This window comes from Python bivittatus, unplaced genomic scaffold, assembly GCF_059951505.1.
Source record: "Python bivittatus isolate LINGU-HERP-01145 unplaced genomic scaffold, Pbiv_v1 ctg000020_np1212, whole genome shotgun sequence".
In the NCBI taxonomy this organism is placed as follows: Eukaryota; Metazoa; Chordata; class Lepidosauria; order Squamata; family Pythonidae; genus Python; species Python bivittatus.
Genome location: NW_028277030.1, coordinates 60,433,019 through 60,458,713, shown reverse-complemented (window position 1 = coordinate 60,458,713; position 25,695 = coordinate 60,433,019). Strand labels below are relative to the sequence as shown.

Sequence of the window (25,695 nt, the reverse complement as noted above, 5' to 3'; positions counted from 1 at the left end):
TTCAGAATACGTTAATCCTATAATATTTATTAACAGTCACAGTATATTGCATATTGCATAATAAATAATAAATACTATTGTTGAGCTTAGAACTATGGGGAACTTAGGGAGGTTCCTTAGAGCACATTTATCCCTCTAATTCAGGCTTATCTATACAGTGTGATAGTTTTCAAGAGAGTATGGAAATGCCATGGATTAAATCTAGATCCTTCTGCCTTCAAACTGTTCTCTATCATAGATTAGACCTTCCCCCTTAGCCATTTTATATCTGAAAAATTTACAGTGATAAAACAATGTGACTAAGCACTCCATATATTTAATGGATGCTTAGCTCTCTCACTTTTCCAAATCTGTGGAAAAAGAATAAAGCACAAATTCTAAATAACTCAACTCATGAATGCTTCTGTTTCATTTGGGTATATTTTCTTTTCCACTGCTGTGCCACAGTCCATCTCAGCAGCCTGCAACCATTTAGGGCCATATCAGACATTTGAAAAATGCTCAAAGAACATGGCTGCCATGGAAAACCTGTCCAGTCACAAAATGGCTGCCATTTACAGTCAGTCATAAAACATCTGTTTATCAAAAGGGAAACTGGGGAAGTGGGTCCCTGCTAACTCTCTCACTACTCCTCCAAGTTGTATATTAAACTGTTAGCTTCAAATTAAATATCTGAATCATGCATCCAAATCAAAGGTTCATACAGCTCTAGCATCAATCTTCAGCACATTTTCCCTCAACCCCACCCTGAAAACAGACATATTTACAAAGCATTTGGCTGCAGCCATTCACTATTTCTGTTTTCCAAGAACACCTATAAAACCAATGTGTTTGAAAATAAAGGTGATTTTGGAGGAGGATGTTTTACTTTGTACCTTCTTTTTTTATTTTAAAAGTAGATCAGTTGAGAATTTAAAGAACAGGATAGAGCAACTAGCAGGCCCTATAAGAAACATGTTTGTCATACCATTTCCATCCTTTTGAGTAGGGGTCCCCTGATCTTGAGCTTTCTATGAAGCTTCTGGAGGAGGGAGACCACCACTGTCTGTCAAATCCTCTTTCCAATGTATTTCTCCAGCTCCAACCTACAACCTTCTTTTCTTTCTTTTAGTTTCAGAATGTCTCAAAGATTTTTTTTTAAACAAAAAAAAGTTCAATTTATTTAAAAACTTAAAACACAATAGAAGCAGTACTAAGTTGGGTAATAAGTGTATTTTAAAAACATCATATTCCAGTTAAATCCACTGCCAGCAACATATTTGCATTTAGATACTGTAATATCATTTGTGAACAACTTATGGCTAATAGTGTTTTTAACTTCTCCACAGAAGCTCTCCTGACATTCAGCCTAACCACACGTAATTCCTTTACTGGATGCATCCGTAACTTTATGATTGATGAAAGGCCAGTGATTTTCAGTAAGGCAGCTTTGGTCAGTGGCGCTGTGAGCATCAACATATGTCCTGCCATTTGAAAGGCTGGTACTACAAAACTACAAGGATATATACAGCACTGAAGAAGCAGCAAAAGCTGTGCTGTGTTCAATTTTCAGTATCAGAAGAATTAAAATATATCACTTGTTTTAAATACATGACACAGCATAAAGCTTACAATCATTATAGCAGCTTTGTATGCAGTTTTTATTTTTGGAAATGCAGATTCCTAACCTGTATTGGGAAAAGCCATCTCTATTATAACTGGGGAATGAAAATGACCAACCCAGTGGGCAGAAATGTAAATCCACTATAGTAATAGTCGTAGACATGCCTGACTCTGCACTGGATAATAGCATTGTGCAAATCAACAAGTCTGATGTCACTGCTTTGCATCTGAAGACATACCATTCCCCTTTCATAGAGTAAGCTCCAAAGAATTCCCTTTGACAGTAGCTATTGTCAGCATTTCAGGAGCAAATGACTTGGCTGCTGTGGGTTTCAACTTCAATCCACTAGAAATCATTTTATCCCAACAGGAGTTTGATGATAAACCTCAGTTGGGTGCTGTGTCTTGGAGTGAGTTAATTCTGTTCATGGTGTGTTTTGCTGCATGTATCTTACAGAATAAACTATGTAACAGACATGTTTCACTAAAACAGTATTTTCTGAGTTTCCTTTTCCTATATTTTTTTGTTCAATTAGATTATGGTAAACTGGTATAAATTTTGTTCAATTTCCAAAGCCCATTGAAGCCCTATAAATTTTAAAACTTTTTAAATCTGCTTCTACACATAATAAAATAAATTGATCCATTATTAGCAAAAGTAGACATTTTATGGATCTGTACTTGTTTTATAGATCTATTTAAACTACATAATTCTAACCTTAATGGTAATTATTAGAAAATCAGATTTTCACCCTATGAAAAAGGAGTTATATAAGTGGAAGTAAAGTTATATATTTATTAAACTAATTATAAGGGAAAAGGTGGTACTTAACTATACTAACTTTCCATTTTAACATTTTTCTCAAATAATATTCAGCCTTGACATTAGATATATACTGAACTGCACATGCTTTTTAACTATCTAAAATGTTCAAAATTCCAAATGCCATACCTACAATCCTAACTTTTATAGGATTTATTTATTCATTTTCCTACAGTGAAATGAGAAACCATGCCAGTTGACATGAAAAGAATAATCTTTAATACAAATATTAAATAATATAAAAGAAACAAAATATGTTGTCTATACCCAGAAATTTTTATAAAACATTTGTTGGTAATACTTAATGTTAAACCAAAAAAAAATTATTATTCTAGGTTCTAGCCCTCCTAAATGTAAATTCAGAATGTCAAGAAATATTTGTCCCATCTCTTGCAGTTACCAAACATCTTCCCAGGATAACAACATACTTATCCTCTATCAATAATCTAACAAAGACTGAGGCTCTGTGTGTGTGTGTGTGTGTGTGTACACACATACACACACACAAGGGGCAAGTACCTTGCACCAAAACGTATCTTTGGCTGGGAATACATGTTCCCTAAAATTATCTGAAGGTAGAATACAGAGCAGTTAGTTACCTTTATATTTAAGGCTGATAGCACTTCTATACTGTCACTATTTTTACTCCCCAGTATCTCCAGAGCACAAGGCTGACTAACATTCATCTTCACTTCTGCTAGCTTCCAGAAACCACAAACTATTCAGTGATTTTCTCCAGCAGACTAATACAAAAATTGACACCTATTACTTAAATTACTGCAAATCAAGATATAATAAAAATACCACCAACCCCATACTACATAAAAGAAAAATAAAACAAATCCAACAGTTTATATAATGAGGAAAAGCTTTTCACCTGTTTAGGGGTCTTTCCTCCTACAGTTAAAATTCTTTTGCAAGCTATGAAGCTAAAAAGATAGTGTGTCAACATTTTTGCAAGCAAATAACATTCCCAGGACTGCTAATCATATTGCTTACAGGTGCTGGAGAGGGACAAGTACAGTGGGGCGAAAAAGTATTTAGTCAGCCACCAATTGTGCAAGTTCTCCCACTTAAAAAGATGAGAGAGGCCTCTAATTTTCATCATAGGTATACCTCAACTATGAGAGACAAAATGAGGAAAAAAATCCAGAAAATCACATTGTCTGATTTTTAAAGAATTTATTTGCAAATCATGGTGGAAAATAAGTATTTGGTCACCTACAAACAAGCAAGATGTCTGGCTCTCACAGACCTGTAACTACTTCTTTAAGAGGCTCCTCTGTCCTCCACTCGTTACCTGTAGTAATGGCACCTGTTTGACCTTGTAATCAGTATAAAAGACACCTGTCCACAACCTCAAACAGTCACATTCCAAACTCCACTATGGCCAAGACCAAAGAGCTGTCGAAGGACACCAGAAACAAAATTGTAGACCTGCACCAGGCTGGGAAGACTGAATCTGCAATAGGCAAGCAGCTTGGTGTGAAGAAATCAACTGTGGGAGCAATAAGTAGAAAATGGAAGACATACAAGACCACTGATAATCTCCCTCGATCTGGGGCTCCACGCAAGATCTCACCCCGTGGGGTCAAAATGATCACAAGAACGGTGAGCAAAAATCCCAGAACCACACGGGGGGACCTAGTGAATGACCTGCAGAGAGCTGGGACCAAAGTAACAAAGGCTACCATCAGTAACACACTATGCCGCCAGGGACTCAAGTCCTGCAGTGCCAGACGTGTCCCCCTGCTTAAGCCAATACATGTCCGGGCCCGTCTGAAGTTTGCTAGAGAGCATTTGGATGATCCAGAAGAGGATTGGGAGAATGTCATATGGTCAGATGAAACCAAAGTAGAATGTTTTGGTCTAAACTCAACTCGTCGTGTTTGGAGGAGAGAGAATGCTGAGTTGCATCCAAAGAACACCATACCTACTGTGAAGCATGGGGGTGGAAACATCATGCTTTGGGGCTGTTTTTCTGCAAAGGGACCAGGACGCCTGATCTGTGTAAAGGAAAGAATGAACGGGGCCATGTATCGTGAGATTTTGAGTGAACACCTCCTTCCATCAGCAAGGGCTGAAGATGAAATGTGGCTGGGTCTTTCTGTCAGGTTCAGCTGGCACTGCACGCCTAGGAACTTGCCCAGCCGCGCTTTAGTCAATTTCACCGCTCGAGCGCTAGCGCAGAAAGAGGAAATGCGAAACCGCAAGCTAATGAATGGGCCACCTGGCGCCACTTCACTAATCTGGAGCGGATGCGTTGTGTTAACGCCAGAGGGCCGCGGGCGCTATAGACAAAGGAGAGAGCCGCGGAATTGAGGAAGAGATCAGCGCGCGAGGGGATGCTCCCGGCTGGGCGCGCGACAGAAGCCCCTACGAAGGCAACGACCACGCCATAGGCAACAACAATAAAAGAAACAAGAGAACTGGGCTGAACCTGCCATTCCAGTAGAAGGGGGGGATTACAGGGGGCAATCTGCAAGCTAATTTGTAATATGTAACCTAGCAATGGGGCCCGCGGGGGGATTGAGACAACTATAAAGGAGTAATGTAAATGTACCAAGCCAGTCCTGGCTTTGCTTTTGACTGCTACGTTACGCATGAGTAAACCTCTTTTGTGAACCACACGTGTCACGGGAGTTTCTCTGTCGAACGGGGCAAACCTTACACTTTCAGCATGACAATGATCCCAAACACACCGCCCGGGCAACGAAGGAGTGGCTTCGTAAGAAGCATGTCAAGGTCCTGGAGTGGCCTAGCCAGAATCCAGATCTCAACCCCATGGAAAACCTTTGGAGGGAGTTGAAAGTCCGTGTTGCCCAGCGACAGCCCCAAAACATCACTGCTCTAGAGGATATCTGCATGGAGGAATGGGCCAAAATACCAGCAACAGTGTGTGAAAACCTTGTGAAGACTTAACAAAACGTTTGACCTCTGTCATTGCCAACAAAGGATATATAACAAAGTATTGAGATGAACTTTGATATTGACCAAATACTTATTTTCCACCATGATTTGCAAATAAATTCTTTAAAAATCAGACAATGTGATTTTCTGGATTTTTTCCCCCATTTTGTCTCTCATAGTTGAAGTATACCTATGATGAAAATTACAGGCCTCTCTCATCTTTTTAAGTGGGAGAACTTGCACAATTGGTGGCTGACTAAATACTTTTTTGCCCCACTGTACATCCTAAATGATGCTGAAACTCAGGAGAAAGAGGCAACATGAGGCAAGAGTTCCCCCCAATGGGAAAACAAACCACCAACAAAATCTGCAGCGTTGCAATGAAATACCAGCTTTGTTCCACTTTCAGATATACTGGTATCAGAATAGGGGAAAAAATTACTTAGCTCTTGAATACCAACAACATTAAGGGAAAACTGGGATTCAGAGCCAAGTCTGAACTGATGCAACATCTGGTACAAGGTGATTACAAGTCACTTGCCTCTTCCCCCCAGAGATACCCATGGGAAAAATAGGGCATGTAGAAGTACTCTTATAAAAATAGTAAATTGCCTATTACTAAATAAAACATCAATTCTTAGGATTCTATAGTATTTACACAGCCAAGTATAAGGCAAATTAATGAATATGTTTCTTCTTGGACTATTCTCTGCAAGGATACAAAAGGTCAAAACTCTCTCTTTTGATGAACCAAAATATGCAATCAAGTCTTCCTTCTGCTTCATGTGCATTTTACCATCTGCATGGGAATAACGGTCAGTGATAAACTTCTATTTATCCGCCTCAAAATAAGTAGAGGCAAAATTACAACCAATAAATGCCTCTAGCATTTGAAGGTCAATATATCTACAAAACAGAGAACAGCAAGCTTGCACACTTCAACTTTTTTGAATAAACAGACAAGTTTCCATTTTCCATCCAAGAGTATACCATTTTCATTATACAGTTTACAGTATTTTCAGTTCGTTTTTGTAAGAGTTCTGGATACTTGATTGTTAAACTGCTTCTTGATTGCAGTACTCTGGATGTTCTGATTGTATATTATACAAGTTACTTGCATGTATAATGCACTAATGTCATCAAATTGTATTATCTATCCAGGCCCACCTTTTATTTCCTTACTTTACTCCAATGATTTCATTGAGAAGCAGTTTTATAACAATTAATCTGTCATATGAACCTGCTACCCAAATTTCTATTTTCCTAAGAACTAGGGAATTTTTTTTCCTTTGAGGCAGAGGTATTAATTTGTGATAGCAAAAGCCATTATACAACTTCAGTCACTTATCAGACTGATTTGCATTCCTGACAATCAACATATCACACAGTAAGAAAGTGGCAATACTGTCATAGTTAATGAGTCCTGAAGGAAAGAAACAAATTATAACTGTTAAGCAGTGCTGATATTTTTTCAGAGCCACATAAACTATATTTCACTGTACTGTATGTACACTTGGTTTACCTCTTCTCAGAGCTACCCAGATTAGCTAGGTTTATCTAGGCTATTACAAAGTCATTGTGAAAAAAATCATGTTCAATTATGATCTTAACTAATTGTGACATTTAGCAATATTTCCTTTGTGCTGAAAATTTATACACACTTAGAACTTTCAGTAGTACTAAAAATGCAGGAAAGAGATAAACAATCAAAATTTTTAGAATGGTATAGTTTAATGTGATACTGTTTCCACTGGAGGAAGATGACAGGCTATCATAATGTACTCCTGGTTTCAGACCTGAAATTGCACACCCAATGGCCAGCAGTTAAGCAGGCTAGAACAGCTTAACTCAGTGTATTAACTGTACCTATTTCAAGATTATCAGAGAGACTCATCCTTTTGTTATATTTGACTCAGATTAATTTACTGTCTCAGCAAATGGCAGCATGTCACTGACCCTGTCTAGGCTCAGAAGCTAAGCCAGTCAGGCCAAAGTGCGACTTAGAGAAAATGCCTCAATAGAATACAAGGGCTATTAGCAAAACCCCACACCATGGAAGAAACCAGTAGCAAGCCACTTCCATATAACTTGAAGGATATTTTACTTTTTAACTTGTTCTACAGTATGGATATCTGCTTTTAGAAAGGGAAACTTCTGCTGTTATTTGTATTTTTCCCCTAATCATGAACACAAATTATTGAAATCTGGGGAATAATTACTATGTATTCTATTCACCAGTATTGAGTAATGGGGGGGGGGAATTAATGTTAGAAAAAATCCAACTTTTCTAAATCAGAACAATGAATTCAGAAGCCACAAAATCAGTATTCAGTGCTAAATCACTACCCTTCCACAGTTCCAGGGCAGCAAAAGATCACCCTACATCTGCACACTACTATTCCTCCTTTTAATGTGGTTGATACATTATCTGAAATGTTTCACCAATTTACATATGTATGTATATGTATTATTTATATATATGTATGTATGTATGTATGTATAGTTACAGTTTAAATAGTAACACAGAAACCCCTATAAACTAGCAAATATCAAAACCCTGTTTTAAAATCAGGGAAAATGAAGAGCAACATAAACTATTTCTAGCTCTATGATCTATTTCCTCTCAGAATACTGTACTCTGTGTTTCCCAAACGGAGGATGGAAGGGGGGTGAGATCCAGACGGACTCGGACTTCCATTTTCACTAAGTGCTGGCCAGCATGAACACTTACTCATACGGCTATAAGAGAGCTGACATCCTACTAATCTGGAGGGCTCACTAGTTTGGAGGAGGCAGCACCTACAACCCTGGCTCAAAATTAAGCAGTTAGATTGAGTTATAAACTAGTCGAAAAAACGTCCAAAAAAGCACTTCGGTAATTGCCGCCAAAAACGTAACATGGATGTGTTCTCGGATCACCAGGAGCCGTAGTCGACTCCAAGAAGCCTATGGCTTCATTTCGATTATCACCCCGCGAAGACAAGACCGTCGGCAGCGGTTGGTTGCCAACGGCTGGCGCCACGTTTCCCGCTGCTACGTGAAGAGATGGAGCCTCTCTTTCATGAATCGTGCCGGTTAGCATCGCGAAGGAAGAACCAAACAAGCGGCAGCTCTTTCCAAATATTCTGACATACCGCTGAATGGTCAGTTTAACATAGCTCTAATCCGCGAAAGGCGCAAGTGAGCCTCAGACATCGGCAGGCGTCAGCGTACGTGCCCAAAGCAAAAGACGAAATATCCCCTCCTCCTGCTCCTCCTCCTCCTCCCCCCCCCGGAAACGATTACGCCCGCAGTGTCCGTTGGTTTGAGCGCGCGCGACCGTCCAATCAACAGAGTGAGGAACTGAAGCCGATTCCATACGGAGCGCGAGCTGGGGGGTGGGGGGTATTTTCAGGCGCGACCTAAGTCAGACGCGAGACCCGCGCGAACGGCAGGCATGACGCAGTCCGTAGTAGTCCAGGGTGAGCGTGCAAGTAATTCCCTTTCCCCCTAGTCTTTTTTTCTTTAATTTTTCCTTCTTACGGCTCCATGACCGATGTCTCCCTCCACTCTTTTTTTTTCCTATCTCACAATACAGTAGGTCAGTGCGGAAACCAGATAGGCTGCCGCTTCTGGGATCTGGCGTTACGGGAACACGCGACTGTTAACAAGGTAATAAACCCCGCCCCTTAAAAACACGCGGCACGCCCACTACTGTGAGCGCGTGCGTAGTTATGCCGCTGAAGGGTTCCTTTTCACCCCCTTCCCTTCTGAGGTGGCGCATTGTTTAAAAAAAAGAAAAACACCGGGGCTTTATTCCCTTGTTTTGCCATTATGGTCCGGCCGCGTAAGACCACAGCAAATACTGTACCCACTCGGAGCGCAGCAACAAAGAATCCCTCCTTTGTGGCGGGGTAATTGTCGCATCGCCATCATTCTCAGCGCCACGGTGAGGCGCTGCAGCCCTTCTGTTGCCGCGGTTTTGTTCTGCCGCAGTTCTGTTCCGGCGGCTGGTTACTGTGGTTACGGTCCCGCCCGGCGTTCTGTTGTCATGGATAAGGCGGCATGACTACGATTCCAGTGACGTTCTGGAGTTCCCCGACAAACCGTCACGTGGAATGTGATTCCAATTAAAAACCATCAACTCCCTTTTACTTTGAGGGCGGATTGGAAACTTTCTCCTTCCCTGAGTAACACGGCTTCGCGCGGATGCACCTCTTTGATTATAGATTATGTGCCATCAAGTCGTTTTCGGCTCCTAGCGACCACATAGATGTTCTCCGTGATGATCTGTCCCTAACCTGGTCCTTCAGGTCTCAGTGGTGTACTCATCACCACTGTAACTGTGTCCCTCCACCTTGCTGCTTGCTGCCCTCTTTTCTTTCCTTCCACCTTTCCCAGCCTTAGAGCCTTTTCCAGAGAGCTAGGTCTTTGCATAAGGTATTGGAAGTAGGATAATTTGAACTTGATTATGTGTGCCTCAAATGAGAATTCAGGATTGACTTGTTTTATGATCCATTAGTATGTTTTCTTGGCTGTCCACAGTATTCTCAGGAGTCTTATTCAACACCTTTGAATAAGTTCAAAATGTACACCTTTTTGCCCCATGGTATTTACCAAAAGCAAGATACACGCATTACGGTTTTCTTAATGGTACTTTTTTGTTACCTGCAGTGGAAATCTGGAGAAACCATCCATAAATGAAAACAAGAAATAATGTGAGACAGGGAGTGTAATCAAGATCCATTATATCTGATTTGAAGGTCTGTGGGAGGAGGGGAGGCAGTCTGAACTTATATAAATTAAAGGATAGGTTATACTTGGAAGCACTATTTCTAGTGTATTTATATGTGATGGTATGAAATAGATTTAGAATCAGAAAAAAATGCTAGGATCTACAGCAGGCCTAGCCATCATAGAATAAGGATGAAGTGAGCTGTAACTCACGAAAGCTTATGCCTTTTTAACAAATTTTTTTCAGTCTGAAAAGGTACTACCAAACTCCTCGGTAGTATTAATTATTTTAATTCACAATATTATAATATCCCAGATGTGTTGGGATATTACAGTTGTGTTATTCATGCTTTTGAATGATACTGGTAATTTGTCCTTTCTCATTTCTTCAGATAGTTATTAACATAAATTCTACTGTAAGATTTTGGGTGTTCAGTATGACTTTGAGCCTTGGTATTTATTGCCTTACAAATTCATCTGTCAAAAAATCCAAAGCCATCTTGCAGCATTGTAGTTGAAATAATTTAGGGAATGTATCTGTCTAAGATAACAAGATATACACATTATGTGTTCTTTGAATCATAAGGATGATTTTTGAAATACAATAGGGAGTATAATCTCAAAAAGTTATTTTTAAATATTTATGCTATAAGTTATAGTGCAGGTTCCAAATTCAGTTTTTACTTACAAAGGTGTTTTTTTTTTAATTTTAGAAAGGACTTTATGATGAAGCATTAAGCAGTTTCTTTAGAAATGTGAACACTAGGTAAGTTTCTTTGGGTAGTAATATGTTATGTGAGACACTTTTGCTTTTAAAACTGTTTGGTGTGTGTAGAGAGATTCTTTTGTACCAGGCTTTGCACTGCTGGAAGCTAGTTAGCATTTTGTCCAATCTCATGAAAGATAAAGTTCTGGCATTCATGGTATGGCTTTATGGTTCACTGTATGTCATTGATGTTGTGTATGTAATCTGCTCGGGTACATAATCCTGAGTAGACTCAGTGATTATGAGCGACTCAGTGGGGTTTACTTAAGTGAGTATAGAATTGAAGCTTGTATCTGTTCATCTTTGGTGTTTGTAAATATGTGAAATCCCAGAGATTCTATAATGATACTCATGTCAACTTGTTGCAGAATTAAAGTATGTTACAGCATTGTCATTATTTTAACTGGGCTGTCTGACCGTATCATAGTTCTTAGTACTTATTGTTTTAGAATAATGCCACAGTTCCATTTATCAGTTTCAGAGCTATTAGGTCTGAGCTGGAAAAATCCAGATGGCCATAAGTTGGCAGCAAAGACTCGGGCGGGGGGGAGTTTACTATATCCCTTTGCTGCCATCACATGGTCATCCAGATTTTTGTAGCTCAAGTTTCAGTTGTTATCCTCCATGGCCTGAGCAAACAAGCCTATGCCCAAACAAGATTTCCGCTGCTTGCACAATGTAGTTGTATCTTTTTGGTTTGCCAGTATATTGAACTGCTGTAACTCCATCACTTTATCAAGTTGCACTGAAGAAAAACCTCTTATTTGGCTCATTTAGTCTTCCAGTGTTATCTTATTGAGATCCTACTGAAAGGATTACATATGCCAAGGATCTTTTTTTCTTTTTTAGTATTTATGTTTCTTTATTTCATATTAGGAAAAGTTTTTTTCAGTTTTTATGTGTTAGTGTTTCTCTTCTATAAAATGAGAAAGTGTGATGTTACCTGCAAAGGCAGGCTTATCCTTATCCATGATTATAACTAACTGACTTCTGATTTTTCTAGAACAGATGGTGACAGTGCTGACATTTCCAGAAGAAAAATCTGTTCCTTGAAAGCACGCGTAAGAGGGGAAAATATTTAATTTAACCCATTCTTTTGCTTTGTAGACTATAAAATGTTCTTAACTTGGAAAGTTGTATTATCAAATATATTTACCCTGCAACTATACAAAATAATATTTATAGAGTATCAATTCATTTAGGAATATGATTAGTTAAACAAGGTGAGGCCTTTGTGCCATTCAGCTTTATATTTTGTAAAGTTCTATATATTACCAGCTCATATTTAGCTCCCATTTTCAAATAGATAGGACAGGGAATGCAATAATCCCCTTGAAAAGTGAACTATCAGAAGGAATTTTACTGTGCAGGTTGTAACACTGTTATAACAGGTCAAATATAAATTCTGTCTCACACATACACACATGCATACACACAGTGTAGGATTAGCAATAAAGTAAGTAGTTCATTTAGTTATTAATATTTAAATATTTAGTATTATATATCTACTATAATTTCAAAAACAATTTTTTTCAATAAATTTATTGTGAGTATAGTCTGAATAGGAAATTGAAAAAGGAAAATAAATAACCCCTTTGCAGATAGGATTACAGAGAAAAATCTGCCTGCACAGATGCCTCCCTTGATCAAAACTGTCTGTGATGGTTGCTAGATAGTTTTTCCCCTTTTACATTCAGCTGTCAGAAAGTGTTGATATACAATATCAAGAATCAAATTTGTTTTTCCTGAGCAGTTTTGTCTTATTTAATGGATATTTAGTCACTGCTAAAGTACTCTTGGTTTGAATATCATTGTTAAAACTGCAAGGCTTGATCAGAGATATTTCAAAAAACTGATGATGCTGGGGCTTAGAAAATATGCTTGTTGAGAAAAGATCAGGTTTATATATCCAGTTATCTAAGACATAATAGCAAGCATTTATTTTAGTAAGACCATATCTTTTCAGTATAAAAGTTACAGTTATTATTTGTGTATGTAAACAAATGTGTACATTTAATCCTGGAGCTATTTTAAATCAGGGTAATTGAAATTAAATTTTCATTTTCATCTAAGAGTATTTTTCTGGGCATATTTTTTCTGGAGTCAACTTTTTTAATTAAAAGTGTATGTGAAAATTAAACAAAGCAGATCTCTAGTTTATTTTTATGTCCTGTTTGTAATGGTATACTGACTGTGAGTCTAAATTATTTTTATTCTGCTCCCTAAGGCTCTACTGATTGACATGGAAGAGGGTGTGGTGAATGAAATTCTTCAGGGGCCATTGAGAGAAGTATTTGATAGCAAACAGCTGATCACAGATGTTTCTGGCTCAGGAAACAATTGGTAAGAATAAATTCAGTTTCATAAAATCTTCAAGCAGATTCTTTTTTTAAAAAACTACAAATTCAATAGAAATGGAAAAGAAAACTCTTTTGCCTCTATCTTTTGCACTTTCTGCAATCCCTGCAATAAATAAGGATATTAAAATGAGCATTCAAACCACAAAATAATAATTGTTCTGCCAAATATTTCATATCTTCTGTGTCTTTCTTCCTGGAGTTTGCATGCTTCCATAAATAGATGTATCATGTTTTTGCTTATAATTGTATGGACCTATTCGTTATAATTCTTTGTATCCCAATGTTCGGGATATAAACCTTTACATGATGGCTTATCAGAATCATTCCAATAGGACAGTTGGTAGTAAATAGCCTGTGAGGAGAGGAAACAGTCCAGATGGGACAAGAGCAGTCAGTTTGCCTGCCTTTTGAAATACCTCTCCTGGGACAGTTGGTAGTAGACGGCTTTGTGGGGAGGGGGAATCCAGCTGGACCAGGTTCTTGTGTCAGTCACATGCTCATCTGTTCCTAACTGCTGCCACCTCATTCCATTTGGTCATCTAAGAACGAATTGGAGCAGGTGACCAAAGAGAAGAGTTAGACCTTTAAGCCCCCAAAATCCCAAGTTCATAAAAATGCTCTTAAGAGAGATTTCAAATTACACGGAAGTTATGTAAATATCAAAGGTACCAAGGCATAAAGCAGTGCTAATCTTAACCAGGAAAGAAGGAGGGGCATCATAGACAAAATGCTCAGAAAAGTGATTGGTTGATTATGCAGTCATAAATATTTGTAAATAAAATAAATGATGTTTATCTCTGAGACCAATTTACAGACTAAATGGAAGTTAAAAACTAGCAATGCTGCTAAAATCTGTAGTTATCAGATTTGGAACACTAATATGCCTGGTTAGTAATATTACTTCAGTTCAAATAACAGCTCAAAATGTAAACGAATGTTTTATATTTAATCAGAATCCATGTTTAAGTCTGTTTTTGTCCCAAGTCATAGTCACCTTAAGGGTAATCTTTTTCAGGCTCCAGGATCTATGGGCAAGTCCAGAAAAGTTCCTGGCCCTGATAGGAGCAAAAAGTATGATGTGTCATGTTTGACCTGCTCTGATCAGACTTGATGAAGGTCTCCACTCCAGTGACCCATAGTTTATTAATTTAAGAAGTTTCTGTAATGAGAATTTTTTTCTGGGCAACTCCCAGCAAAATTAAAAATACAAAAAAGGGACAAGTTCAGCAGATAAAATCATGTAAGGAAAGGGATAAGTCTGTGAAAATTAATCAGCCAATTGCATACATCATCTTAAGTTGCATGTGAAGGCTAGAAGAGTGTGGATGAGGAGTGGTTTATTGGCATCAATTTAACTGTTCCATGCTGGTTTATTGTTGTTTTTTTCCATTTCAGTGATTTTTTTTTTCTTCACGGTGGTAAAGAATGCCCTTAAACAGACAAAAATGTAGCCATTTCTATCTGTGTCAGCCAGCTTTTGCCCTTGCTGGCTGTGTAGTGGGAAAAGCAAACCAGTGGGACCAAAAGAGGAGAAAGGGGCTGAGAGGCTTCCTTCCATCCACCATACTGCATGTGCTTAAATCTGAATCCAATGCATACGAGCGCAGAAGATGTCAGCACTAGAACAGGATAGCATATTAAAGGTCTTTTATTTTCAGGGCTGTGGGTCACAACGTGTATGGATGTCAGTACCGAGAGCATATTACTGAAAAGTTGAGGACTAGTGCAGAGCACTGTGACTGTCTGCAATGCTTCTTTGTCATTCATTCAATGGGAGGGGGTAAGTATTGCTCTAGTCCCACAGCTGTAGCCATGAAGGTGACATGAAGGAAAACTTACATATGTATACTCCAATAAGAAATGTCCATTTTATGCTGTAGTGTTTGAAAGAAACCTCTGACTTCTGAGAGTTGAATACAACATCAGAGTTGTTTTTCTGCTTGCTGTAAGCAAGCTTTTTTTTCAGGTTCTTTCCATTTTCACATAGCTGGTCATGTTATTGGAAGTATTGTTGCACTGGGCAAAGTACACCAATTGTTGCTTACAAATATTCTGTAAAAACAATGCAGTAATCTAAAAAACTCACTACATTGAAAACAGAAATTTAAAATAAATAAAGGAGATACCCTGCAATGTTTCATTGACTTCAAAAAGTGTATTCATTAAAAATTATTAGTGGATCTCAGTGGAATTTTTTAAATTTACATTGTCTGGGTTTATCTACTTTACAAAAGTTGCCATTAGCTTACTTTTAAGTCCTTTGACACAGTATATGAGAGTTCTTGCATTTCATAACGCCACTGAACACAAGAAAAGTTCTGAGATGTAAGATTCTGGGATTAAATCATCTCCACTACCATTTGTGCATATTTAGGGTCTTCAAGAAGGAAGAAAGGTTTGTCTGTTTCATGTGCAACAAAATATGAGCTGTCACCTTGTCCTCTGAATACTTTGCATAGTACTAAACTCTGAACACAAAGAGAAGCTGTCACTGTATGTTAGCTCACAGTGAAGCAGTTCATGAACACTTAAGTAGTTTAATTGTGGTCCTCTGCTGTTATCATAATAATGCAGAGCTTTTCAAACTATTCCGCAGAACCCTGGAAAATCTGATGGGGTTCCATGAGAAAATAAGGGCCAAAAAAAAAGTTCACTCAAACACAGACAATTTTCTCACTAGAGCTTTGCCTCTCAATAAGGAAGTCTTGGATTTTTTTAAAAAAACAGGTTTCACATCCTGTTTAGTTAAGGGATGTATATTCTGTGAGTTGCATGAATATCACTTTTGCAAAAATTAAGGATGGGAGACAGTGTGGCTTCAAGTCTGACTGTAAACACATACATATCCCTCAAAGCCTAAAAAACAGGCCAAATCAAGCTGTGAAATACTGTATGGACATTTTGGTACCAAATCAGTAGCACAATTCTGGGCCTTCCCCCCCCCCCCCCCCGCCAACTAGGGTTTTTGTTTTGGTTGTTGTTTTCAAAGAATGAGAATGGAAGCTGTTTGTCTCCCAGAGGCCTCCTGCTATCATTCCCACATTTAAAAATATCCACAAAAGGTGAAAGCTTTATTGCGGGGGGAGGGGGTACTGCAACCAAAAGCGTTTCAGAACCCTGTCTTTCCATGACAGAGTCTTATTTAGCCCTCCAAGCAAGCAAATAATTTATTGAATAAGTCTCCAGACATTTCAAGTATGCTAAAGGGAACAACAACACATACATAGATCTTAAAACACAATATTGTTATTAAAGCTAAAATTAATACATTACAAACGTTAAAATTTAGATCTAAAGCCTTTTAACCTTTGTGACTTAATACTTTAAAATGTTTAATAAATTAGAATAAAAACATAAATTCTTCTAGTCCCACTCCTAGAAGAGAAAGAACAAAACAATCCAAAAGTATATGGCAGAGTAATTCAGATTTCTTCTTTCCTTGTATCATTTTAAGAGTAGTTATAATATCATAATAAGAGATTTCATTGTGAAGTGCCACCTTAAGAGATCAGAATAAGTTTTCCAATAGATGTTAATTCCAACAAATTGTGTAAACATTGATTTTGAATTTTTAAAAAACATCATAATTTATAAGAAATCCAGAATACCAAAATACACTTGTCATTGTAGCTATTTTCTGACTTCTTCTAGGAACAGGATCTGGTCTTGGTACATTTTTACTAACAGTCCTTGAAGATGAATTTCCAGAAGTATATAGATTTGTGACTTCAGTTTATCCATCTCGTGAGGACGATGTCATTACATCTCCATATAACAGTGTGTTGGCTATGAAGGAACTCAGCGAGCATGCTGACTGCGTATTGCCAATTGAAAATGAGGTAAGCATTTGTCAGGTCCTGAGAATTTACATTAGAAGCATAGTTCTTTTCTGTCTTTCATATAATAATAAACTTTACAGTACAAGTGCTGAACTGATAGCTCCTGCCTGCTTTTTCTGTTATAGAACTATTCCAAGTCAAGACCAGTGACAACTTTGCTTTTTAAAGTGAACAGAAAAGCCATTTTTACACTTTTTTTTATAAAAACAAAATATTTTCTTCTTAAAGAAGTATATGACCAATATGTGTACACTGTATGTACATGTGCATGTTTTTCTGCTGTTTAACAGGAATTAATGGCTTTTTGTATCTTTTGTATCTTTTGCTTAGTTCTCTACACTGATTTAACATATGTTTGGATGTTAAATTTATGAAGCATCTTGAAACTTTTTAATTAAAAAAATGGTTTATAAATATTTTAATAACAGCGTTATTGTTTACATGTATATCCCATCTCTAGGAGCCCAAGGCAGTATAAATACCGTTCTCCTGTTCAATTTTCCATTGTGAATTTGGGCTGAGTGATAGTGACAAGTTCAGTCACCTACTGAACACCCACAATTGATCTTGGATTTCCCTGGTCCTAGTCCAGCCCCATAATTGAAAGCATTGTCTGGAGTATCATAAGCCCTACTGATTTCATGGAGCTACTCTAAGAATAACTAAGTCTGGGTCCAGTCCATTGTAGTTATGCTTGCTTTGTCTCTTAAAGTTTAAATGTATTTGAAACAAATTAGAAATATAATGCTGCATTCCTGCATTGTGGTGAACTTCTTTGAAAATATCTTTACTTCTCAGTGGACTTGATTAGGATTGTACACTAATCACTGACTTTGCATAACTTAAATAAGATTTTTTTTCATTGTTTTTTTCTTCCAAAGTCTTTATTTGACATAGTTAGTAAAATTAACCAGATGACCAACTCCGGAAAACTAGGATCAACTGTAAAGCAAAGCAGTTTGGTGACTTCGAGTGCAGGGGGAATAAAACATCTTCAAGAAAAACCGTTTGATGCTATGAACAATATTGTGGCTAACTTACTGTTGAACTTGACCAGGTAAACTTTTAAGCCTTCTAATAAGAAAATAAATTATACTAAAATATGTTATCATTTTGGAATAAAGCTTTTGCACTTTTTCTCAGGTCAAAGTCACTTGCCTATTTGCAAGTAGCCTTCCCCCTAAAAAATGATGGGAGTTATGTGAAAACTTTCAAGGGCCAGGTGCTAGGAGTGGAAGAAAAAGTTAAAACAAATAGTTGCCAAGCCATTAAGCACCCTATCAGCTAAACCGCAAGGATAAAGTTCCTTCTCCCTGTCGGTGCCCTGTTTGGCTTTGAATGGCAAGTTTTAAACTTTGATTCTGCAGCTCTCTGTGTAATATGCTAAATATAATAGGCTTCACCACAGAACTGTTGCAGCACATCCCTGTTTAGAATTTCCATTAGCCTGGGTCTTGTAGGAAGGGCAGTCACAGAAGAGAGGATTTTTTTTTCCTTTCCTACCTTTCTGAAATAAGCTATCTGATTAGAGTCTGACAGTTAAATTCAGACTTTTAAAGCACCACATAACATGGCAGAGAAGATTTCAGAGATTACGTATCTCCATCTCAAGCAAAAAAAGGACTTTGTGATCTTACATATCTTTTATATGTTATTTTCAGCTCTGCTAGGTTTGAAGGATCTCTTAATATGGATCTTAATGAAATCAGCATGAATTTAGTTCCTTTTCCTCGACTTCATTATCTAGTTTCCAGCTTGACTCCTCTTTATACTCTGGCTGATGTTAATGTGCCTTCTCGAAGGTAAGTATCTTTGTTCAGCATTGTTCCTAGAAGGGTAACCTGTCAAAGAAAGCATTGTGCTTTGAAGACTCCCAACTCTTGGCTGTTTTGTTTTTACATGTAAATGACAATTGTATATGACCTTGAAAATGAATCTGCTTTGTAACATCCATAGAAAAAAAATTTACTTTGATCAATGATCAGCAGCTTAAATAAAGTATAATTAAAAAGGAAAAAAATAATGCTTAGCCTTGCATCAGCTGTTGCCTGTTTTCATGATGGCAACATAAAATGTAGCCCCTAATGGGTGATAGAAGGTTTCATATCTGTGAGAAGAAGGGTCACATAGTGATTATCCACTCCTCCTGAGTATTGATGCAGCAAGGGAATGATACGACCATTCTGAATGTCCCTATAGAATTTACAATAAAACAGCACGTGGTGAATTTCTATCTCCCTGGATCCATGCAGGCGTTTTTAGAGTACCTACCCTGCAGGAGTGCAGAGGGAAGGATATTGTGTCTAGCCCTAAAAATGCTTTTCTCATCTTGGGGAAGGTAAGAATATTTAACCTAACATTCCATATCACTAATTCTTGAGTGAATATTTAGTCAACCTGTTTGTTTTGTTTTGTTTTTTGATGCCTTCAAGTCAGTTTTGACACCTAGCAATTGCCTGGACAAGTCCCTGCAGTTTTCTTGGGAAGGTTTTTTGGAAGTGGTTTGCCATTGCCTCCTTCCTAGGGCTGAGAGAGCACGACTGTCCCAAGGTCCTCCAACTGGCTTTGTGCCGACGGTGGGACTAGAAATGGTCTCCCAGTTTCAAGCCTGATGCCTTAACCACTACACCAAACTGGCTCTCCAACCTGGTCATACTCCATTAGAAATAATACTGATCACCCCCATGATGCTAATGTTTGTTCTACTGCAACTTTCCAGTTTGAGGAATAATTGTCAACAAAAACTAGAGGCAGTCAACCTGTTAAACTGGATCTTCAGCCAGTAATTATCTATCAGCCTCCAAACCTGTACCTCAATTTTAGGCATCCCTGTCCCAATCTGATCAGGGCATTTGGTTTGTACTCACTTGTCCACATTGTAGGATTTTGGCCAAGGTTTTACCCTTAAAGAATTTTAATACTGCAGGTATTAGTTCTTGAACTTTGGTTTTTAAAAAAGTGCTTTACAGCAGTTGATGATCTTAAAGCCAACTGGGAGATGTAATCCTGGTGTGCATTCTAGGTCCCTTTGGAATGGAGAATCGCCCCAAGATACTTGTGTAAACCTGTTCTATTCTGTTCCTCTCTATAATCCAGCCTTAGTGTTTGCTTTATTGACCAAAAGCTAATACTTTGGATTTTTCAAAATTGAATGCCAGACTATTTTGCTTGCTGCGTTTTTAAGTCTAATGGGGGGTTGCAATATGATAGCAGTGTCATTTGCATAAAGGAGTATTGGGATCTTATGCCCTGCATTTTTAGTAGTATGGAAGTCTGGGTTGGTTAGGATTTCTATCATACAGTTGATATACAGGTTGAACAGAACTGGAGCACAAATATATTCTTGACAATCTCCTCTTAGTATAGATACTATGTCAAAGAGGTCCTTTGTGAATGGCATCTCTTTCTTAAAAAGGACTTAGAGTACAAGTTGTAAATCAATAAAAGGTGCCTATCAACACATTATTTTTTTAAGTTTCTCCCATAAATAGTTCTAGATAATGAGTCAAAGGTAGATTTGAAGTCTAGGAAGGCCATGTACAGGGAGGATCTCTTTTTCTGGGCATATTTCTGTATGAGATGGTATAGTACAAGAATATGATCTACCATTGACTGTCCTTCTCTGAATCTTGATTGCTCATCCTCAGTTACACCTTCCACTTCTATCCATTCTTGGATCTTATAGTTCAGGTCTTTAGCATATTATTTGATTAGCAGCTGGCCAGATCTTTCTTGTTATCCTTTTGTGTATTGATACTATTATTGCTAGTCCCCAATCCTATGGGATGTGATCAGTTTGATTGATGTATGTAAATAGAGATGCTATAAATGGTACCTACCTGTTAGAATTTATTTTCATTATTTCAGGTAATATATAATCAAAACCTGGGGCCTTTCTGACCTAAGGATTGTATTAGTTTAGCTACACCTGTTAGGCAGACATGAGGCCTGCTGTTCAGTTGATCAGAGTCTATATGCTTTTGTTCAGACTATTGTCGGGATCTGCAAACTAAGCTCTAAAATCATGTTCTTTTCCTTTTCAGGGGGATTATATTGTTTTTTTTCAAATTGTATAGGGCTTGGTACCAGGCCTTTCAGTGGTGTTGCTTGTAGGAAATAAAATTCACAAATATTTGCTTATTATTCATAACTTCAGTATAGTTTCTAAAAGCTTGCAACAGGAATATAAACAAAATACATATTTGCCTTATTTGACATATGTTTTTAATGCTGTTAAACAATTTGGTATAATCTTCCTCTTTTCTTAGGTTGGATCAAATGTTTTCTGATGCTTTTAGCAAAGAACACCAGCTGTTACGAGCTGATCCAAGACATAATTTGTACCTTGCTTGCGCCCTCTTAGTCAGAGGAAATGTACAGGTTTCAGATCTTCGTAGAAACATTGAACGGTTTGTACTAAAACATGTTATGAAGAATTATCAACCGCTTCTTCAAAAGACCAAAATATAGCATTTTTGAGATTAGTGTGATCCCTTCCTAATGCACAGTTGTGCCCATATCATAAAGGATTATGTTGCTTGAGAATATAGAGAAATTTGGTAATTAATCTTATATTTTCTTTAATATAATATATGATGCTTGTGTAATGTTAATATCTTTATGTATGTGTCAAGCCCTGCGAGGCTAGCAAACCAGAAAATAAGAATCACTTGGATTTCTGGAAAGATCTTTATTGCTAGGAGGTATTGTATGAATCATAAAAGCCTACCAAAGTCATTATCCTGTAGAATTTACACCTACTGTAATTAAGGCAGAGCTACTCTGAGACTTTTTCTCATGCTTCTCCCCTCCCTGGACTCAAGAATCTGTTTTGTAATAGAGCTGTTTCCTCCCTTAACTGTCTTGCTGCCTCCTCTCTGTTCCCAAGATCTTTTAGGCATTCCATCACAGTTTGATACATGGTTTAGAAACTAGCACACAGAATCTAAAACTCAGATTTAGCATCAATTTTTGGCATATGCTTTTTAAAGCACTTAAATTAAAGAGATAGTTAGAATATGTGTTTATTGCAGCACTAGTGCTGTGGACATCAGTTTAAAATAATTAAATCTGCCACTAATTTTGCTTTGTATGATGGAGTCTTTTCCAACCAAGTACTCTTGAGATATGGTTGTCTAATCTTGTCAATCACAGTCTGACCTTACTGGCTGGAATTATAGTCCATTTGGTGTCTCCCACTTTGGGAAGAATAATGTAGCACTTATTCTACTGCTTGTTATTTTTTCAATCCCTAATTTGCTGGTTGCAGGTTGAAACCTTCACTTCAGTTTGTGTCCTGGAATCAAGAAGGATGGAAAACTGGTTTATGTTCAGTACCTCCAGTCGGCCATTCCCATTCTTTATTGGCGCTGGCAAATAACACTTGCATTAAACCTACTTTCACTGAACTCAGAGAGAGATTCATGAGGTTGTACAAGAAAAAGGTATACCCTAAAATAAGAAGTAATGCCAGTATTTTAACTAGTTCATTTGTAGTTGTGTTATTGTCAATATTGGGAAATCCTCTGTGTCACAAAACCATGCACTCATGTCAGCTGGCTCCCCAGTCCCCAGATTGTGGAAGGATTATAATATAGCTTTGAAAGTACATAAATGGCCAGTTGTCTGCAGTGCAAAGTTATACAATCAGAAATGTGAGAGGAAGGGAACAAAGAAAAAGGCTGTGTGTGTGTGTAGGAGACAGATGATACCCTGGATTTTTTTTTAAAAAACTACATTCCATAGATTTTCCACTATAAGTAGTCATGTGTCCTGTTTACTTTTCAATATTAGAAGAATTGCATTTATGTGGGGTATTTTACTGCATAACTGAAGTAAATACTTGCTTCCGCAGGCTCACCTTCATCATTATCTACATGTTGATGGGATGGAACAGAACTGCTTCTCTGAAGCACTTTCATCACTGTCAGACTTGATAGAGGACTATAATCAGCTTGAAGCTGCTAGCAGGGGACCTGCAGTAGATCCACCAAGACTGAAAATAGTGATGTAGCAATAGAGGGACATAGCAGGAAAAATTCAGTATTGACAATGATGTACACGCAATCCAACCCATGTTGAGCACTGTTCAAGTTGGTTGATTTCAGTAGGAAAAACATAAGAGCAAATTCTAGCTGATAAGTTCTTAACAAATGGTCTTTTGTAACAATTAGAATGACTGTTACTCTTGAAGGACGGTGGAAACATTCAGTCTGCCCAACAGTTTCATAATATATTTTTATATTGAAATTGGATAATGCAAATCTCAACTTCTATACAGTGGAATGCACTTTTGTCTTAAGCACTGTTAATGTTGTATGTATATTTTTGAAATGAACACATGTTGAATATAAGTATTTCTCATGATATTAATACTTTTATATGCAGAGAAATTAAAATACACAATTACATAAAATATACACTGGCATCCAGAATCCAAGTTTACATCCTGTCTCAGCCTGTTGTGCTTCTGTTTACTATGGACTCTGAAGCAGCTACTGAACTTGGCAATATAAAATCTCTAATTAGGGGAAAAAACAGTATTCCCCTTAATGACATTCAGTTTTCCGATGGAAAATTGTGTTGAATTAACCACTTCAACTACACAGCAGTTTGTTTTCCACAAATAAGTTTCCTCTGTTGGTGGATTCTCATTTTATTGAAATTTTGCTGTTGCTGTAAAATGCAGCATTAAAAAGGGCATAAAAGAAAATACCCATTTTGTCCTTGAGATGGGAATCAATATAAAATATATCTATATAATATTTTCTTCCTAGAAAATTATATTATCCATGTAAAGAAGCTTTCATTATCAATAAACATATTGCATTTGGGATATATGCAATTATATTTGCAAGTTTCATGAACATTCATGGATATATACCTACCCAGTGTTGTGGTGGTACCTTCATAAGGACCCTTGAAGGCCTGACCAAGTTAGGAGCATCCTTGTTTAAACAGAATGATCAGTACTGGTTATATATGTCAGTTATGTAGGTATAAGAATGGATTTTTAAGTTAAAAAATACTGAAAGTATTTTAGGATATGCTCTTTTTGTAGCAGTAATACTAATATTGTGAATCCGAATGCAGAAATTTTCCCTTACTGATAATTATGTACTATATTCATCCTTTTGCAAAAGTTACATAAATAGATTTGCTGAGAAGGTCAGAGCTGTTGTTTATTATTTCTGACGTTTAGCAGTCTGGGCTAAAATCTTGATGCTGTGCAAGAATGTAAACAAATTATAGTAAAAAGGGATGGCACAAGCTGCTCTATTCTGGCAAAAGGTCACTGTCAGATAGTAAGCTGGCCACTTTAAACCCAACCACTCTAAAGCAGAAGAACTGTTCAGGAGGTCCAATCCTGGAAAAGAACTTAGAGCAAATAAGAACTGAAATGAATCAGCCTGGGAAGTGAGGATCCCTAAAAAACAGATCTTAAGGAAAAAGAAACTGAATATCTGCTGGCAAAAAGAGAAGAATCCCAATGTGGTTTGCCTCTCAGACTTCAACCTTTTTCATATTCTGGGTTCTAGCATCTTCTAATTAAATCTCCCTTCTATTGGGGGGGGGGAGACATTGACTAGCCATCAGTTCTTATTACACCTCCATGTTGGATAAACATTGCTGTTTAAATCTAAAATAAAAACAATTAGGGGTTTTAGGGTGATAAGGGTTATTATTTATCTATGCATATAAACTGTAAATGAAAACATGAAACGTAACTGTTACAAGGTGTTGTCTTGCTGCTGTTGGTGTTACATATCATGCATGAATGAGAACTAGGAATAAAGGAGAACCACAGCTCCATAAGGTGAGCCAAAAATACCTGTCAGCCACCAGAATAGAATTCCAGATTAAACATCATAACCTGGAGGCAAGCAAGCAGATTTGTTTCATGCCAGAGGATTAATTACAGTTCTGCTACAATTTCAGTGGTGGCTTATCTGCCCTGACTTTGTAGTGTAATGATTCAAAGGCAGGCATAGCCTTGTAACCTGTCCCCATCCCATCCACCTAGTGACATACGGTATTACATCTGTCCAAGCACCACAGGAACAGGAATACTATGAGGCAGGAGGGCCCAAAGATTGGTGAACAAAAGCATTCTGTCACTGGGTAAACTGATTCTACTTACCCTCTCCTGCACTAACCTGACTAGCTTCCTTAAAACTGGAAGACAACAAGGCACGTCCATAGCTGCTCTTTATAACTGAAGCACTTTCCTGTTTACTCTATTGAGAAAACAATGTGAACAACTTTAGATATCTCTGGGTAGTTTGTCCTAGAATAAAGGCATGGGCAAGTGCATTAAATGTGGAATTATTACCCGTGTAATAGTTGCTGACCATGTCCTATTGACCTATGAGATTCACTGCAACAGAAATCCCAATATGAAGTAAAAGCTGTCTAGTCTAAAACCCAGTTCCTTGTTTCTGATTCTATCAGTTACTCCAGTCTAACTGAAATTTATGCATACATACTGCTAGTTTCATTGGATGTTACTCTGATTCACAGCCAAGTGCAATGCAGTTTATCAGAAGTCTGTTGCTTTGCATGAGATGCATTTTTCTATGTGTTTTTGAAAGTGAAACACTGTCTTAAACTTATACAGACACCGGATCCATCCCTGTTTCTATTGCTGCGACTGATGGTGGGGTGGGAAGTGTGACAAGAACA

The 25,695-nt window shown here is 37.6% G+C and overlaps 2 protein-coding genes across 4 annotated transcripts in view; both read left to right on the top strand.

Annotated features, from left to right (window-relative positions):
* LAMA4 (laminin subunit alpha 4) overlaps nucleotides 1-2,108 on the top strand; it is a 106,548-nt gene extending 104,440 nt beyond the window's left edge. Inside the window, exon 38 of the mRNA XM_007432552.3 lies at nucleotides 1,329-2,108. Coding sequence (XP_007432614.2) covers nucleotides 1,329-1,474 — 146 coding nt within the window. The 3' untranslated portion in view covers nucleotides 1,475-2,108. The remainder of the gene's footprint in view (nucleotides 1-1,328) is intronic.
* Nucleotides 2,109-5,577: 3,469 nt separating this feature from the next.
* TUBE1 (tubulin epsilon 1) lies at nucleotides 5,578-25,646 on the top strand. Of its 3 annotated transcripts, XM_007432553.4 has the most exons (12): nucleotides 5,578-8,796; nucleotides 8,913-8,986; nucleotides 10,762-10,814; nucleotides 11,818-11,875; nucleotides 13,042-13,157; nucleotides 14,833-14,954; nucleotides 16,826-17,013; nucleotides 17,895-18,070; nucleotides 18,675-18,815; nucleotides 21,282-21,422; nucleotides 22,283-22,457; nucleotides 22,868-25,646. In XM_007432553.4, exons 1-12 carry the CDS (start codon nucleotides 8,772-8,774, stop codon nucleotides 23,024-23,026), a joined length of 1,428 nt encoding a protein of 475 aa, XP_007432615.1. In that variant the 5' UTR covers nucleotides 5,578-8,771; the 3' UTR covers nucleotides 23,027-25,646. The 3 variants fall into 3 exon arrangements, with proteins under 3 accessions (XP_007432615.1, XP_025025157.1, XP_025025158.1); XM_025169389.2 differs by lacking the exon at nucleotides 8,913-8,986 and having other exon boundaries at nucleotides 22,868-25,632; XM_025169390.2 differs by lacking the exon at nucleotides 5,578-8,796 and having other exon boundaries at nucleotides 8,912-8,986; nucleotides 11,823-11,875; nucleotides 22,868-25,634.
* The last annotated feature ends 49 nt before the right edge of the window (nucleotides 25,647-25,695 follow it).